This window comes from Pteropus vampyrus, unplaced genomic scaffold, assembly GCF_000151845.1.
Source record: "Pteropus vampyrus isolate Shadow unplaced genomic scaffold, Pvam_2.0 Scaffold633, whole genome shotgun sequence".
Classification (NCBI taxonomy): domain Eukaryota; kingdom Metazoa; phylum Chordata; class Mammalia; order Chiroptera; family Pteropodidae; genus Pteropus; species Pteropus vampyrus.
The window spans coordinates 463,421-480,529 of record NW_011889414.1 but is presented as its reverse complement, the minus strand read 5'-3'; the positions used below and the strand labels follow the sequence as shown (position 1 = coordinate 480,529).

The 17,109-nt window shown below is 48.0% G+C and overlaps 1 protein-coding gene and 1 pseudogene across 1 annotated transcript; both read right to left on the bottom strand.

Moving 5' to 3' along the window:
* Positions 1–25: 25 nt before the first annotated feature.
* CXCR5 (C-X-C motif chemokine receptor 5) lies at positions 26–11,125 on the bottom strand. The gene is made up of 2 exons (XM_011384871.2): positions 10,994–11,125; positions 26–2,352 (listed from the first exon to the last, which is right to left on the bottom strand). The coding sequence occupies exons 1-2, from the start codon at positions 11,048–11,050 to the stop codon at positions 1,285–1,287; spliced, it is 1,125 nt and encodes a 374-aa protein (XP_011383173.1). The 5' UTR covers positions 11,051–11,125; the 3' UTR covers positions 26–1,284.
* A 4,014-nt stretch (positions 11,126–15,139) lies between these two features.
* On the bottom strand, positions 15,140–15,258 carry LOC111733766 (annotated as a pseudogene).
* Positions 15,259–17,109: the final 1,851 nt, after the last annotated feature.

The following is a 17,109-nucleotide window of genomic DNA, read 5'->3' as shown; positions in this document are numbered from 1 at the left end:
AGAGCCTCCCTCAGGGCAGGTGGGCCAGTGGGCAGGCGAGCGAGCGTGGAGCAGCTTCCCCTGGTTCCATCTGAGTAGTATACCTCTCAAGGGCACAGCCCCGCTTCCTGGGGCCTGGGGACTTCCCTGCCCAGGGCTGCTTCTCACACTATCCAACCCAAGGGGATGCCTCAGGTAGCTCTTATTGAGGTGCAGAGAGACAGGGTGCCCTCCCTGGGCTTGATCTTCAGGCAGGGGTTGGATGAGAGTCCCCTCAGAGGCCTCTCTCTGTCCTTCTCCTCAAGGGGTCTACCTATTGATTCTGACTCTTAGCCAAGTACTTCCTCTACTGTGATTTGGACCCCTCTGCTGCTGGAGGAGTTTCCCCTGGCTGTGTAGCTTATGAGAAGGGGGCAGGGAGGAATGAGTCTGCCTCCTTCCCCATCAGTGCACAGACCCACCAGGGCTCTGGATCCTGCCACCCCTGGCCAGTCTTGGAAGCTCTCCACTCTGGGCAGAGAAGACGGCTGCTGGCTCTGGTTTACACTTGTGCCTCCTTTCTCCCCGGTTGGGTTCCTCTCTCCTGGCTCAGCCTTAGTTCTTCCCTAAGACACTGGCTAGTCTCTGAGGTTACATGGAGTCTGCCCTCGGTCTGCAGACCTCCCAGGGCCCAGTGACATGGAGCTGGCCCAGAGTCAGGGGCAGCTACCTGAACTGGTTCAGTCTGAGCGTCTTGCTTCATCAAGATACTGCAGGGCTGCTGGCCTGGCAGAATGTCTGTGTTTGTTAGGGGCTAAAATATGTTAAGGCCACTCTCTGTTGCCAGCTGGCCTTTCCTTGGTCTTAACCTCCATTTATCCCCTGGTGCTCAGCTTCTAGCTTATGTCAGCCAGTGGGGTAAGAGGACAGGTGGGTAGTTGTGGAAGTCAGTGGCCCATAAGATGACTGGAGTATGTATTCTGGAAGGGAAATGACTTTCCATATTGATGAAGACAGAGGTAAGATTTCTTGAGCTTTGGATGGTTAAGATGAGAGAAGGTATGTGAAGTCTTCTCAGCCCAAGATAATGCAGATGGGCATAGGTATCCTCTTCTTCCCTTTGGGCTGCTTTACCCTCCCTGGACTCTAGCCTAGCCCTGGGGTTGGAAGCTGGCAGGGATGTCCTGGAAAGAAGGGTTGGTTCATCTAGCTGCCCTATATGAGGACACTGGCCAAAGTGAGCTCTTAGGACCCCAGCTCCTATTGGAAGGGATTCCAGCATACACACATCCCCTGAGGAAAGCAGGAACAGAGGGGGGCTGAGACCTAGAAGGTGGTGAGGGAGGTGGCATTCTCTGACTCAGAGAGACTACTCTTGCGCCAACTAGGGAAGAACTGGCAAAGAGAAGTAGGGCCAGCACAGCCCAGCTTGGTCAGAATCCGTGACAGGTCACTACGAAACTTTACTCCAGCAAAAGTGTAGAGCATGGGATTGAGGCAGCAGTGGGCCAGGCCCAGGAATTCACTCATGGTGATGGCCACGGAGAGGTAGTCATTCATCTCACAGCTGCTGCCCATGGCCTTCAGCCTTGACAGGGTGTCCAGGAAAATGACAATGTGGTAGGGTGACCAGCAGAGAAAGAAGACACCTGTCACCAGGATGGCTACCCTGACTGCCTTCTGCCGCTGAGGGCGCCTCTGGGCCTGGCACAGCCTGTGTACCACCCCTACGTAGCACCAGCCCATCACCAGCATTGGCAGCAGGAACCCTCCAAAATGGTAGAGGAAGCGGGAGGTGAACCAGGCATTGGTTTCAGCTTGGTTTTCTTGGGAAAAGGTGCAGCGTGGCAGAGAGTCATTGTGATGGGGTTGGCTGACCTTGGCGAAGAGAATCTCTGGCAAGGCGAAGAAGAAGCCTGCCAGCCAGATGACTGCACAGGTGATGTGGATGGAGAGGAGGCGGCGGTGGCGGTAGGCATGGACGGCATGGACGATGGCCAGGTAGCGGTCCACAGCGATGCAGGCCAGGAGTAGGCTGCTGCAGTAGAAGTTGATCTTGTACAGAGCAATCACAGTTTTGCAGAGGAAGGTGCCCAGGACCCAGCCCACAGAGCCCTCAGCCACAGCGAAGGGCAGGATGAAGACCAGCAGGAGGTCAGCCACTGCCAAGTGGAACAGGAAGGTCTCGGTGGAGCTGCGGGTCTGCCGGTGCCGCTCCAGGATCACCAGCACCAGGATGTTGCCCATCATACCCAGGAGGAAGATGAGGCCATAAGCCACAGGCATGAATATGGCCTTAAAGGAGGTCAGAAGAGGCCCCTCGACTGTGGAGCAGATGTGATTTTCCACTGGGGATGTCTCCGTGCTGTCTCTGTAGTTACTTAACTCCTTGTACTGCAAGGACAGGGGACAGGAGGTCAGAGAACTGAGGATCCATCTTGCCTCTTGGAGAGGACCCTGACTCCCTCATATATTTTCCTATCCCCAAGGCTAACAGCTTTTGTCCCTGTCCTTTCTATATGTCCCGCTGACCAAATCCCAATTTCCCTTTGTGTCCTTGAACAAATCACTTTGCCTTTTCCAACTTCTATTTTCATCTGTAAAAGGGACTAATTCCTCACAGGGTAGTGATGAAGATGAAAGGAGATATATGGTGTGGACATGCTTCAGAAACTCTAAAGGGCTATGAACTTGTAACTTATTTGGTTTTTGTGTGTCCTCAGGTATGGAAGGCTGCAGGCTCAGGGTCTGGAACTGAGACTTCAGTTTGAGAATGGCTCTAGTTGGGACAAGGAGACGTCTGTTCCAGTTATGAGCAGAACACTGGGTACTAAAACCTAGGATCCCGCTGATGGGCTGGGTGCTTATATGGCCTGCTGGCTTCCTCTTGACTTGTCCCCTTATTCCTGTCTGTCTTCATTATAAATAGCTGAAACTATAGTAATAGCCTCCCATTTTATTTCATCCACACGACAGGCTCAAGGTATTTAATCTTCCTATTTTACCAAAGTGTCTCACTGAAGATCAGGTCTGTTTGAAGCCAGAGCTAATACTTAAACCACTGGGCAGCAGTGCCTGGGCTTCCCTCTCTGCAACTTCCCTCCCATCACTAGCAAACTCCCTGCCCTGCTTCCTTCTCTGCTGACAGCAAGGAGAGTTTCAGAAGCAGAGAGCCCAGAGGCAGAAGGAACTGAGGGAGACCAGGCACGGGGGGGAGGGAAAGAGCCCCGTTCCAAGTGAAGGAAATGTGCTGACTCTGTCTCCGGATGCTCCCTCCTCTCCAGCCCCTTCCCCGCCCTCCTCGCGCGCCCCCCCTTATCCCCGCCCCCCAGCACTTAGGTTGTTTACCCAGCTAACCGCAAAGGAAGACAGTGGTGCCTGTTTTCATATCTTTCACTCACAGCTGTCCCCCTGCACCTGCTCCTCCTCACTTCCCAGCTCTGTTCTTCCCACCCCTCCCCTAATTAATCCCTCCCCACGGCATTTCAAAACCAATTACAACCAAGTAATATGGGTTCAAAAAGACACTTCTATAACCTATGAGCCCAGGGAGGGAGAGGATGGGAGAGGGTATTCTGCACCCTAGCTCTGGATGGTCTCATGATGACTTCCTTTCAGGAGAGTGAGGGTCCTGCACAAGGAAGAGTGGTTGCACTGGCACACGGGGGCCCTGGTTAGTGGCGGGCAGACCTATTCCCTAACCTGGGTCTTTCCTTCTGGTCCCTGGTGCAGGTTGTTCTGGGAGAAAGGGATGAAGGGATACATTAGTACCATGGCAGAGCCATCTACCCACCCCTCACCTCAGCATCCCTCTATTATCGCCTCAGTCTAGCCCTTCTTCCCTAACGCTCAGGACTGCTGCCTCTCCCCCGGTCTCCACTCTTGTCCCTCTCCTACGCAGAGGGCAGAGGAGTTCTCCAAACCACAATTCCCCATCACATCAGTGTCCTTGTCTGGTTCCAGGTTTACCTATAAGCAGTGCTTTTCTTTTCTTTTGCCTTCCCCCACCCCCAATTTCACACTGAATAGCAAAGCCAATTATAAGAAAAAGTCATGTTTGTGAGAAAGTTTATCAACAAAAGATTGAAGTAAGCCAACTTCAGTGCATTCACAAAATACAACGCAGTGCTCAAAAAGAAATGAGGTTCACCTGTATGTCCTCTTAGAAAAAGACGCTTAACCCATATTGCTAAATTTCAAAACCAGTTGCAGGGCACCCCTGCAGCACGATTTCATGGACTTCCTTCACTAGGGCTGGGGCTGGGGCAGAGGAGGGGGAGTCAGGCTCTAGTCTCCCCTTCTTGCCTTTAAACTAGAGTCCTCCACTCTTGTCTCACGAGGTGTTTCACACAAAAGCTTCTGCTTAAGGAAATGGTTCTACTTTCATTTGAAAACCCTGGACTTGTAGGGAGAAGTCTAAATAAATCTCTATGTCTCTGACCTTTCAAACCTCATCTTCTACTTTATGGCTTTAGGCACCCTATCCTCCCGGTTTATCATTCTACTGGCTGCCTGTCCCCAACACCCCAGCACATTCTGACATCCCGGTCTCCAAAACTTTGCTCATACTCTTCCTTTTGCAGAGCAGTCCCCTAAGTTTGCCTATTTAATTCCTATGCTTCCTTCAAGGCCCCACTCAGCCCCATCCTCCTACATCATTCCTAGCTCTTCCACTTGGAATCACGTTCTCCCTTCTTGCATTACGTGTGCCTTTATTACAGAAGTCAGGTTTGGGGTGTCCATTTCTTCACTAGCTGGTAAGCTCTTGGAAGCAGGCCTTCTACGCCCTCCTTACAATGCCACATGTTTTACACATGAGGTACATGCATCAAATATGTTCTTGTCTGCTCCGAGAGCAGTTTCCCAAGAGGCCCCTGTATTCTGGGAGTTTAGGCAAGTCTCTCTTTGCACCTCAGTGAATACTCAGATACTCCCTTTCACCCTTCTTTAGTTCCTGCCTCCTCCCAATGCCCTTGACAGCCTAGAGCCTATCTTGGGTTTTCTCTCTGTATTTCTCTCTGTATTTCCAATATTGCCATTGACTATAATAACCATTTGACTCATACTGAATTCAGCAGGAGTTAAAGGGGGAAAACAGTGAGATGGGCAGTCTTCATGTAGAGCAAAACAATTCAGAGGATGGAGAGATGCAAGTCTTGGGATAGTCAGTGGGGCTGGACTCTGCCTACCTTGGCAGTGGTGGGGGCTTGGCTGTGCCACTATCTACTGGAGGGATTAGGTGCAACTAGTCTGTCTAGCCAGAAGGCCCTTAATGAGAACCACTCAAGTCCTTACTCTCTAAAGCATCCAAATTGATTGGTTTATTTCTCATTTAAAGTCAATGCAGTGAGATGTGTCCCCAGGACCCTAGAGACCACATCTCCTGAGAATTGAAGTTTAGAGGAGGAGTTGGGGTGTGGGACTGTCTCATCCTCCCTGCCAAGAAGTATTTATTTGGCAAAGTACTCGGGCAGAACGGGGAAGATGAGAGGAAGCTGTTTTGAGGGGTGCTGAGAGTTGGCAGTACATCTCAGCAGGAGGTGTCAAACAGATGTTTTTGGAGGCTTGGGAGTGGCACATGTTAAAGCCACTTCCCATACCTAGGGGAACAGGCACCCCCACCCTTCCCCAAACCAAGGAAGGTTGGTTCTGGCCTGGTGGGAGTTGAGGAATCAGGAATCCTGGACACCATGAGGAGTGGGGTGCAGAAGGGCGCTCTCCAAGACTCTTGTCCAAAGGGAGCACTCTTGCTGAGTGGTAACTAAAGGCCTTCATGTGCACACACACACGCTCTGACAGCAGTGTGTACTCCACATAGACACAGACGTGCCAGGCGAGGCCATGACAGCGTGTGGTACAAGCAAGGAGCCAGTGGATTACAGCTTACACAGAGGCCAGGGACCTGTGCGCAAAGGAGATAAAAAAACATGATGACCTGGATGAAGCTGAGTACTGAGCCAGCAATACAGATGGAAAATTGCTGTGAGCACTGGGGATGGGGCAGGAAAGGGGCTAGAACATTCTATGTGCTGGTTTTGAGGTGCCAGGAAAAGAGAGGGTGGGGAGAAGAGACTGAAATGCTTGGGCATGGTGAGATTACAAATGTTACTCTTCCCCTTCTTTCTCTTCTTCCTTGTGCCCCTCTCTTCTTTCTATCCTCTGGAGTCACTGTAGGACCCAGGCCCCTCCCTGTATAATTAAATTCTCCATGCCCCATCTGACTCCAAATAATGAGGCTGCCTCACTGCCCTGCACTGGCCAGTGTGAAGCTCAGCAAACATTTGCTGACTGGGATTCTTTGTCAGCAGGTGGTGCAGGGGGTGTCTGCCCTGGATCCTCATCTTGGATGACATAGCTAGAGAATATTTTTGGACAATGCAGAGTTCTCCACAATCTGGAATTACGAGCTCAAACTGACCAGTTGCAATTGATAGGGAAAAATATAGAGAGCTAGCTCAGATTTGAAGCTTCAACTGTCTGGTGACAAATTAGGGAAGATTTGCCTTAATGACAGTTTACGAGAAGGACCTGACAGTTCGTTGAGTGTAAGCTTAAGATGAGTCAGCTGGGTGACGTGGCTACCAAAAGGGCTACTATTACCTTACTCTAGGTGAACAGAAGCCTGTAGGTGGGCATCTGGCACAAACCCAGTTTGTTTCATCTGGATAAGGACGACCAGTTTTCTGAGGGGTCTGGAAATCCTCACCTTGGGAGGATGTTTTCAGCTACTGGGGTATAGAGTCTAGGGAAGGGAAGACTTGAGCCCTGGAGAACTGTGTTCTTCAAGGATTGACAAAAGCCCCATTGGGTAAGAGAGCAGTCTGGGCTTATTGTGTGAGGTTCTAGAGGGCAGACCAGGGGGAATGGGAGAGGTTGGGGCTAGGGGTGTTTCAGTTAGAGGAGAAAGAACAATGAGTTGGGGACCTTGGGAGGAAGAAGGATGTTTGAGCCTCGGTGTGTGGGAAGGGAAAGGAGGCTGAGCCCTGCCCTCAAATACTCCTCCCTCCCAGCTCCCAGATGCTCAGGTTTTCTGACTGTCATGCCCTGGCCAGGTCTGAGCTGGTTCACAGCATGATCTTCATGTAGCTCAACACCTGGGGGAGAGGGGAGCCATTTACTTCTCTCATCTGTCTGTCCTGCAGCCAGTGAATGCCCTAGCCTGACTTTGCTACTTAGCCCCAAGGAAGGAGGCATGGATGCTGAGTGCATAGCAAGCCCTGTGGAACCCCAGGACTCCAGAGGCCTGAGTCATACTGGCTGCAGGAGATGTCTGCACACAGATGCAGATCATTGCTCTGGCCATAGGGAGCACACACGGCTCCATTTCCTTTTATGTCCCTGACTAGATATTCCCAGCCAAGAGTCGGGAGCTGTGAATGGGGCCAGCCAGGGCATCTCTCTCATCCTACCCTTCAGTGGCTTGAGGGGTACAGAATTCTGGAGGAATGAGGGTGGAGGTCTGTATTTCTTACCCCACTCTTCCTTCGGAGGGCCACACTCCCAAAAGACCATCTGAGACTCTGGCTTGCCATTTATCACATCTTTTCCTTTCCTCACCCCTACCCTTCAGGAGTGAGTGTGCCAAGCCCCTCTTTCATCTCTACCCAAGGGTTTCGGCTATTAGGAACATGAGAGTACTCTGGATGTGGTTCTGGGGGGAGGCTTTAAACTACCCCTACCTCTACACTGAGGTTTAAGGGGGTCCTCCTTGGCACGCCAAATCAATTTGCTTTGGAGATAGAGTCACACAGTCTGAAGGACAAGTAAGATGTCTCCTAGGCATGTACAGCAATCTCTTGAAACCATCTCCTGGTAACTACTGATCTGAAATATTTTGTCCCATTATTCCTGAAAGAAAACTCGTTCCTGTGTCCTGATTCTCAGTGTCAGATCCATGGCCACTTTTTATGCCATTGTGCCAGAGTGGACCAGCCAGTCTGTGGCTTCAAGGAAGGCAAGAGTTCCTATGGTCTGTGTGCCTGAGCCCAGATTTACCAACCCCTCCCCAGGCTGGCCCTGGGTCTCTCCCTCAACTCTAACTGCCCCCAATCACACCCAGTTGGGGCCTCCTCCACTGGGGTTCTTCTGGGACTTTTAACCTGGTGGAGGGGGGGCATCCTACCCTGCCCTAAGATAAAGCCCAGAAGAGCCTAAGCTGGTTTTGGTTCCTCTTCTTCATACCTCCTTGATGAAATGAGATGGGACATGTGATGTGGATGGACTTTGTAGCTTGTGATGCTTTAGTTACACTGAAGTCATAGTTTATGGGGGCCATCACTGGGGAGGGATCAGGGGAAGCCAGGTCCTGGAGATGGACCAGCTTCTCCCTGTTCTATAGTAGCGTCCCCTCCCAGCTGATATGCAAGGTGGGGCTGGAGGTGCAGTTTATGACTGGCCCCTGTGGGTGCCCTGGTCCCTGGTTCTGTCAAGAGGAGGCTCCAAGCTCTCAGATCAAAATTCCTATGGACAAAAGCTTTTCTAGTTTTGCCTAGATCTGCCTTCCCAGCAGGATGGGTCCCTAGCATGCTCACCCCAAGGACCTGGCTCCTTGTTCCTTATATTTAGCCATGTAGTTTTTTTCTGTTTGGATCCTCCATTCATGGGAATTGGTAGCCCATCTTAAGAAAATGGACATTTTAAGTGGCTAGAGTTGATCTGAGAATTCAAGAGGAGAAAGGAAAGACAGGATGACCAACACTTGGCCCCCAATTCTTAATGCAACAATGGAGTGTAGAACCCAGTGTTCTAGGAGTGAACCAATATGTGGGTTTAAACAAGGACAGGGAAGGGAATAGGAAGCAAAAGGAATAGAAGCTAGATTAATTCCAGAGAGAAATGGTGAGCTAAGACCTTTAACGCATCACAAATCAATAAATACTTATTGAGAAGATACTACATGCAAGACTCTTCTGCTACTCTGCCACCCCAGAGCCTGTGTGCTGTGAGACACTGTCAGGAAGACCATCAGCACTGCTCAAGGCCCTGCTGTGAGTGGGTAGAGGTAGAGAGAGAGGGTCTGTGCTTCTGAGGGGGCAATAGCCCTAGAGAGAGAGTATACAGAAGGTAGGTGAAGGCAGGACAAGGCACTGGGAGCTGGTAGAAAAAGAGCTTCAGAATCCAGATGGTCCCAGGACTCTTGGGCTTCAGGCTAAACCCTGATTGAGGGCACAGTGGGATGCTTGGTTCAAGACCACTCATTTGGGGTGTGACATGAAGCAAAAGTATATTTTCTTTGATATATGGAACATGCCATGCTGTCTCCCTGCCCCCAGCCATCACCTGTCTCTAGTAGGTCATGCAGTGGAGTGAGACATGCAGTTAGGGGAAACTCTTGAGGTTTCTCGGAAGCTAGGACCAGCCAGGTCTGAGGTAGGTTACTATGATATCCAACTGGGTCAGGGCTCGTGGTCAGCTTGAAGCTGTGGGCAGAAGGAGGCACCCAGTAACTTAATCGGGTGAGGCCAGGGGCCAGGACAGGGACCAAAGTGGGAGCACATTGCCTTGTCAGAGTAATGGCGTTTTAGTCTGATTTGGGGTATTGCCCAGACTCTGCAATTAGACTCACGGCCTGCTTTATGGGCATGTGACCCAGGCAGCCACGCAGCGTGCTGCACTTAGAAGAGCCCCACACTTAATTTAGTGCTTAGCTGTTGCTCTCATGAAATTATTAATTTTTGAACAAGGGGTCCTGGATTTTCATTTTGCATTGGGTCTCACAAATTATGCAGCAGGTCTGATTAGGCTGATGGTTCTGTTTCTGCTTTTATATTGAGAGATCAGACATTGGATAATTAGCCCTTTCCCTCGCCTTTTCCGCCCCATGTTCTACTTACATTTCCAAGCCTTAGGATCTGGGCAAGTGAGAGGCAGACTTTTCTAGGCAAGTCTGGGAATACAGTCGATGGAATTACAATATAGACTCCAGCTGGGGGAGATGGAGGGAGTTGGAGAACATCTCAGGGTGAGTTTAAGGTCAGGAGAGCTGGTGGCTACAGGAGGAAAGATTTGGATCTTTCATGATCCAGCTTGGAGTGCAGCTCAGAGAGTGGTCTTTTCCCTAGAAGGGCTATTGACCACAGGAGAAAGAAGAAAAGACCACAAAGAAGTTCCCAGAATATCCTTAAAACAGTCTTCTGCTGCCTGTAAACAGGACCCCTGGTATCTTTGGTTGAACTGCTCCTCACACACGTCCTTTGGGAGCCCTGTGACAGCCAAGCCAACTGCTTCATGGGAGAGACTTAGGTGGGGGGCAGAGTGATGCTAGGACCATTTTCTTAGCCACCCAAGAGTTCCTTTTCTTTAGAGATTCTAGTCCTTTGAGGGAGGCCACAACATGTTCTAAAACATTTCTAGGACTAACACAAAGTCCTCTATCCAACTTGGCACACCCTGCTCCCTAACTCCAATCCACTGGGGTCCCTTGCCGACCACCTGGTCTCACATTTCTTCAGTTTAGCATGTAATCATTGTCTACGAGCTTCTGGTGAGTGATTTTTTTTCCTTCTTGGTTAGACCATAAGCCAAATTTGAGGGCCAAGACCAGGTCCTCAACTTCTCCATCTAACACAGAATGTAGTGCTCTGATGATATAATATGATATAATCATATAGCAAGAGATGAATAAATATACATTGATTGGTCAGCTAGCAAAATCAACTCCTGACATTAAGAAAACTTCCACAGTACTTTCCCATCTAGCCCCTTATTCCAGCCCTAAGAGATAAGGAGAGAATGGAGAGGCAAAGTGACTTGTTTCAAGTCACATAGCAAGTCAGGGGGAATGCAGAACCTGAACCCGTACTTCCAACTCCCTCTAAAGGGTGTCTGTTTAAGGCAATCGCTCTGTTTATCTGCTTCCTCCATGGAATGGAAAATATAGTCTTAAAAGGCAGGTGCCAGTGGGCCTGTCTGCATTTTGCTGGTCTGGAGTGGCAGGAAATGCCACAGATACCCCTTCTTCCTTGGGCCCTCGGCCCATCATATTTAAAATTCCAAGTGGGGCCTGGGGAACCATGAGCTATCTGTTCCTACTCACCAGGTCCTCCAGGCTGTCATTCATGAGGTCCATGTCCAGGGTTAAGGGGTAGTTCATAGTTGTAGCTGTACGTCTCCAGACTGGTCAATCACCGTCTGATGTTGAAAGACTCTCCGCCTGGTACCTATAGAGGTGGCAGCCGTCAGCTGCAAATTTAAACAAATGAGCTGTGTGCTGTCTCCTGGGGCTGCGTAGGACCCACTGCCTGCCTCGCAACTCATCACTTTTTTTTTTCCACTGGGTCTTTTCTGTTTTTTTTTTTTTTTTGAAGAAAAAGGGAAAATCCCCATAGCTTCAGTGCTAGTCAAGCATTTCAGCTTCTTTCCTGGCAATAGTTGTCTCATTTGGGGCTTGTGACTGATTTAAAGGCTGCCCATCACTTCTCCCTGTACCTCCATTAGCCTTCCAATAAGGGAGTTGTACCTTGTAGTGAAAACCACAATAATCAAGTGAGGCAATGAAGGAAACTCCACATAGAAAGGGAACAGGAGAGCCTTTCCAGGACCACTCCTCCAAGCCATCTCCATCTTTCTTGCCACTAGGGTGACCGATCATCCATTTTGCCCTGGACCAAAGGTCCCTTCTCCTGGGAAACCCGTCAGTCCCAGGCAAACTGGGACACTCGGCTACCCCAATTGCTACCATCTTTTTGCCCAGGCCAGGGCAAAATCCCCTCCCTTTTTAGCTCAGAAGAAGTACGTTAGAAATTTTCAAAGGGAAGAACACTAAAACATTACTGGAAGTCAAAAATGAAATACCCAAATTACCAAGCACAAAAACATAAACAGTGCAGAGTCATTTTCTGACTCAAAAATAACAATGTTCTAGCTACAAATTAACTTGGTTGGCACATAAATTATTAACATCATAGACTGACTTCCCAGCTAGAGTAGATTTTTTAAACAGGAGGACACTAAGGCCCAGAGAGAGAGAAAGTTAGGTTTCCAGGATCCACAGCTACTCAGTGGCAGAGTTGGGGCTTGAAGCCATGTTTCCAAACGCCGTAGTGTTTTCTCTATACACCAGGCTGCCACTCTTACAGGCTTATGTATCCTCTTTCCTTTCCCTCAACTCTGCCCTGTCCAAAGACCCCTTCCTTTAAGAAGCCCCTTTGTAGTTATTGATCAGTTTCCCCTCAAGTCTCATCTTTGTGTCTTTTCTCTCTTGGTCTACAATGATTTAAAAACAATGACTGCACACACAGAGGTGCCCACACATGACCTGCTGTTCATTGCCCCACCTCAAACCTTGTGATCATTCTCCCCTCCCAGCCAAATTATCATTCACTGGGATTCTACTCTTTTTAGTGCCCTCTCTCACCTTTCCCTCCATATTCATCTTCCCCCTTTCTCTCCTGAATACCTTGTTTATAACCTTCACTTCACTCTATTTGTGCTGTTGGGGTTTTTCTTTCCTCTCTTTATTCACTTCCTTCAGCAACTGCATTCAAGGAGGAAGACTCCCAGGACAAGGGTGGGAGTTCCTCTCCTGCACTTCCAGTCCTGAAACCTCTGGAAGGAAGGGGCTCCAGTGTTTCCTGTGTTCCAAGCTTGCTCTGCACGCCCTATTTTTTCAGCACTCCTCCAACATCCCTGACCTTCCAATCCATTGATATATTCAACTTTGCTACTCTAAGGACATTGATCAGGAAGGAATATAGTATATAGAATCATATAGGCATCGGAAGGAAATGTGGAAGAGAAACCAATCCATCCTTACTCGCCTTCCCTTGCCCTCAGCAAATGCAAGATTTTTGTCACTACATCCTCATAGATGGTCAATCAATATTGGACAAACATCACCAAGGGTGAGAAACTTGTTCCTTTCAAGAGATTGTGTTTTAATGTAAGATGATTTAATCATTAGAAATTTATCCTTCATGCTGAGTCAAAATATGTCTCCCTGTAACTCATCCCCAGAGATCCTGACTCTGCTTTCTGTCCAGACTGTCTAGCTCTTCTTCCAGAAAGTACCCTCTAAAGACAGATATCACATCCTTATTGATTTCTAAAATACACATATCTGGTGTCTTAAACCAGTCTTTAAAGGACATGGCTTCTGGGTCCCTCATCAGACTATTCTTTGACCTCTGGCTGATTTCTGGTTAATGGTCTACGTATTATCTAACTAGGACAAAATGTAGGAAGATAAGAGTTTCCTGGTTCAAGATTGTACTTATACAACTGCAATTAAAATGCTTTTTCCTGTGGACTCCCACTTTCCTTCACAACATACCTAGCAAATTTCATTTTGATGGTTCTAGTTTGTCATCTCAGCTTATAAAGTGAAACTTTTGAAATCCTGAGTCAGTCATCTGATAGTGTGATGACGACTTAGATAAGCATGCCATACTTGGGTTTACCTGAGTCCTGATGGAAAATATTGACAGGACAACGTCAAAAACAGAACCCTGCTTCGTGTCATTAGAGACCTTCTATTCTCAAAAGTCAGGGGAGACTTCATGGAAGAAGTAGGACATGAGCTGGACATTGAAGGTTTGGATAGAGTGAAGAGCTGATGTGCCTGGAGGGGAGAGTGTATGGTAGGGGATGGGAGATGATGAGGACTGCATGAGAAAATGTGCGAAAAGAGTTATTCAAGATGTGGGGTGTGTGGTTATGGTAGTAATGATGATGATGATGTTGGAGAGTGGGCAGCAGGAAGAGGTTGGTGTATGCACCAGAGAGGATAAGAATTGCTCTTGTGGCTTTCTCCTCTCCTATTCCCACAGTTGTCCATTTTCCTTGCTGTGTTGCAGAACCAGAAAAGAGATTTGGAAGGAGGCTCAGGACTACTCCTCAGGTGCAGCAGCAGGCTATGGCAATAGTTTCAGCTGTTATGGTGTGGGGCAGTGAGGCATCTATTGCTTCTCAGTGGCTGACTTGAGTTTTATGGAGCAGAAGAACCTGTGACTCTCACCTGAACTCTCCAGTCCCTCAACTTCTGGGGGCTTCTCATACCATGGACCTATTCAGACCTTCTTGTCTCTCTAGATGACCTTCCTGTCTCTCTAGATGCTGGGACATGCTACAGGTTCCTAAGGCCCACTTGTCCCAGGCACTGATCTTTTATGGTCAGTTCAGTTTGCCCTAAATGGGTAAGTACCTTTTGACCATGAGTTCTAATGTTGCCTTAGAAGATTCAGAGAGTAACTGCTTCTGTAACCGTTATGCCGTACATCTGAAACTAATGTAATATTGAACATCAATTGTAATTAAAAAATTAAAAAGATGATCTTATAATTTTCAAATCTAAAAGCCAGATTAGCCCTCCCCCCCTCCCTCCCAGGATAGAGGAGGCAATGCCTAGACTGTGATCCCTCGACTTGAAAGATGAGAAGGCAAGGGTCCCACCTGTGTGTGACCATCAGATGAGGAGGATGATTCCAGGTGAGGCAGCCCAAAATTTATTTCAATATGCAACTTGTTTATATTTCTAGTATGTTAGATCCCAATCCCCACCCTATGGACAGCCTATGGCTGAATTGATTTCCAGACTCCTCATCAAAATGACCACTGGTGGTTCTACCAAGACTGAACTTGTGTCTGCCTTAGGTGGATGGCTGCTTAGCATCAGCTCAGGTGGATTTTTCTCAGTAATTTCACTGCACAGTTTATGGATTATATTAAATTTCTATTGATTCCAGATACTAGATACAATCACTTGTGTTGGAGTTCATTTCCCACATTCTACAGAAAAGTTAAGTTGTTCCATAGAGTGTTGGGGTGCACAGAATGGGTTGGGGTTTTCCCCCCTATTTTTTTCACTACCCTGGGATTCCCTCTCTGACTTGGGCAGAGATCTTTTTCTCTTCTTTCTCTGAGTCTTTCACAACTGTTCAGAACAGAGCTCCACAGGTCTCCCCGCCAGTGAGTGAGTCTGCCTGAGGAAGTGTTGGGCATTCTTCTAGGCACCCAAAGTGAATAACAATAACATTTGCATACTATTTACCAATGTACAAAGCCCTACAATTTTTGTCTTTCTTTCTTTCTTTCTTTTCTTTCTCTCTCTCTCTCTCTCTCTTTCTTTTCTTCCTTCCTTCCTTCCTTCTTTATTTTTTTATTTTTAGGTGAGGCAACCCTTGGTTGACCTCACAGATTGCAAGGACCTTGTCAGCTTACAATCCCTTAATTTTTTATTTTTTTACGCCTACAGCACCTGGTCTTCCTAGGTGGTCTCCCATCCAAGTACTAACCAGGCCTGATCCTGCTTAGCTTCTAAGATCAGACGGGATCGGGCTTGTTCAGGGTGGCATGGCCATAGACAAAGCCCTACAATTTTAAAATTTAGTTTTACCTAATCTTCATATTTGTTAATTTCACATTTAATTATGTTTAATCCTCAAATGCCTTGTGCAGGAGATATTGACATATTCCCTGGCCATACTTTTGAGATGAGGAAACTGAGGCTCAGTTCCTCTCTCATGATTACAGGGAGAGAAATCAGCAGAGTCAGGGTCTGAAGCCATCTCTGTGGACACCAGACCATACAACCTTCTCTTAGAGATTTAGTTTTGCAAATGACAGGCACTTACTTGGCTATATAAGGGGAAAACTGCTTAAACCCTTTAAGGGCTGTTTATCAGGTACTTACTGTGTGCCATGAACTTCACACACATTATTTCCTTTCATTCTCTAAATAGTCTTTAAGCGTTATTTTTATCACATTATCAAACACGTGGAAACTGAGCAGTACTGGGAAGTAGTAGTGAGTGTTAACAGCTCACTTAGACACCAGAGACCCAGAAGCACAATACAAATCAACACAGGAAGTGGGGTGGTAAAAGTTCTCAGTGCTGGAAGCCAGCACCCACGCATAGCTCCTCTCTCATTAGGTAGCAGGTAAGAGTCCTGTGGGGAGGAAATGGGCTGCAGGTGCTGGGTAGGTACATCAAGGTTACCTCAAGGTTATACGGGCCATGAGTATGTCTGGGAATCCCGGTCTGGGGGCGGGCTATGTGACCAGGGTTAGAGAGTGAATCAGGTGCTTGGATCAGGTACTTGTGTACTGAGTGCAGCTGAGTCCCAGCTGGAGGGGAGGTGTGAAAATCAAGAGAGTTGGGGTTCAGCTCTGTCCTGGGAGCACTTTTCTAACAGAAGAGGAAGAACAGACACATGTACACAAGTCTGCACACTCATATATATGTACAACTCGAAAACATTTTAAAGCAGTATTATGAATATACTGCATGATGAACCCAGTGTAGGCAGAGTTCAGCAGTGTGGAAAGCACGCAGAATAAGGATAAATCTAGTGTTCCTTTATACATAAGTGCTGGGCATGACTATACTAGATAAACTGTGGAATGAAGGCTAGATTTTATATCAACACGGAGTTGGAGGCCCAGCACTTCCATTTTCCAACAAGGTTGCTTTTAGACCAGATCCTGTGTAGATATTATAAGACACACCAAAGACAGAATGCCAAGAAAGTGGTTCTAAAACTTTATGCCTCAGAATCACCTGGAAGGCTTGTAAAACACAGATTGCTGGGCTCTCCCTCAGAGATCTGGTGTGGGACCTGAGAATTAGCATGGCTAGTTAGTGTCCAGGTGACGCTAATGTTGCTTGCCTGGGAACTATGTGAACCACTGCTCTAGGCTACACAGGGTTGGTACATGGAGAAGGCTTGCCATGACCCAGCTGGTATGCCAAACTGGAGCTCCCAACCCTGCTCTCAACCCCTTTACACAAATGTTGCCATGCCTCTCTAGAACAACTGATAGTACTTCACACAACTGGCACAACAACCCACAGCTGGTTTCCCCTAGACCACTCGGCTTCCCTAGGGCCTAAGCTGGCACAGCTAAGATTTAGATCATACCTCCCCAGACTCCAGCTGGCTCTCACCTTTGGCACTTCTCTGTTTCGTCTTAGCCTCCACTCTAATTGGTGGCACTCAAGCTCTGCTAGTTAACCTGAAGCATGCCATGTAACCCAGTCACTTTGACAATTCATGGCCCATATTAATAAATATGTTTTACATTACAACCTAGTTGGCATGTGCAGACACACACACACACACACACACACACACACACACACACACACACACACACACACACATAATACTTATTCTTAGTATGTGCGATTATGCCTACTTCCTACCCTTCCCTCC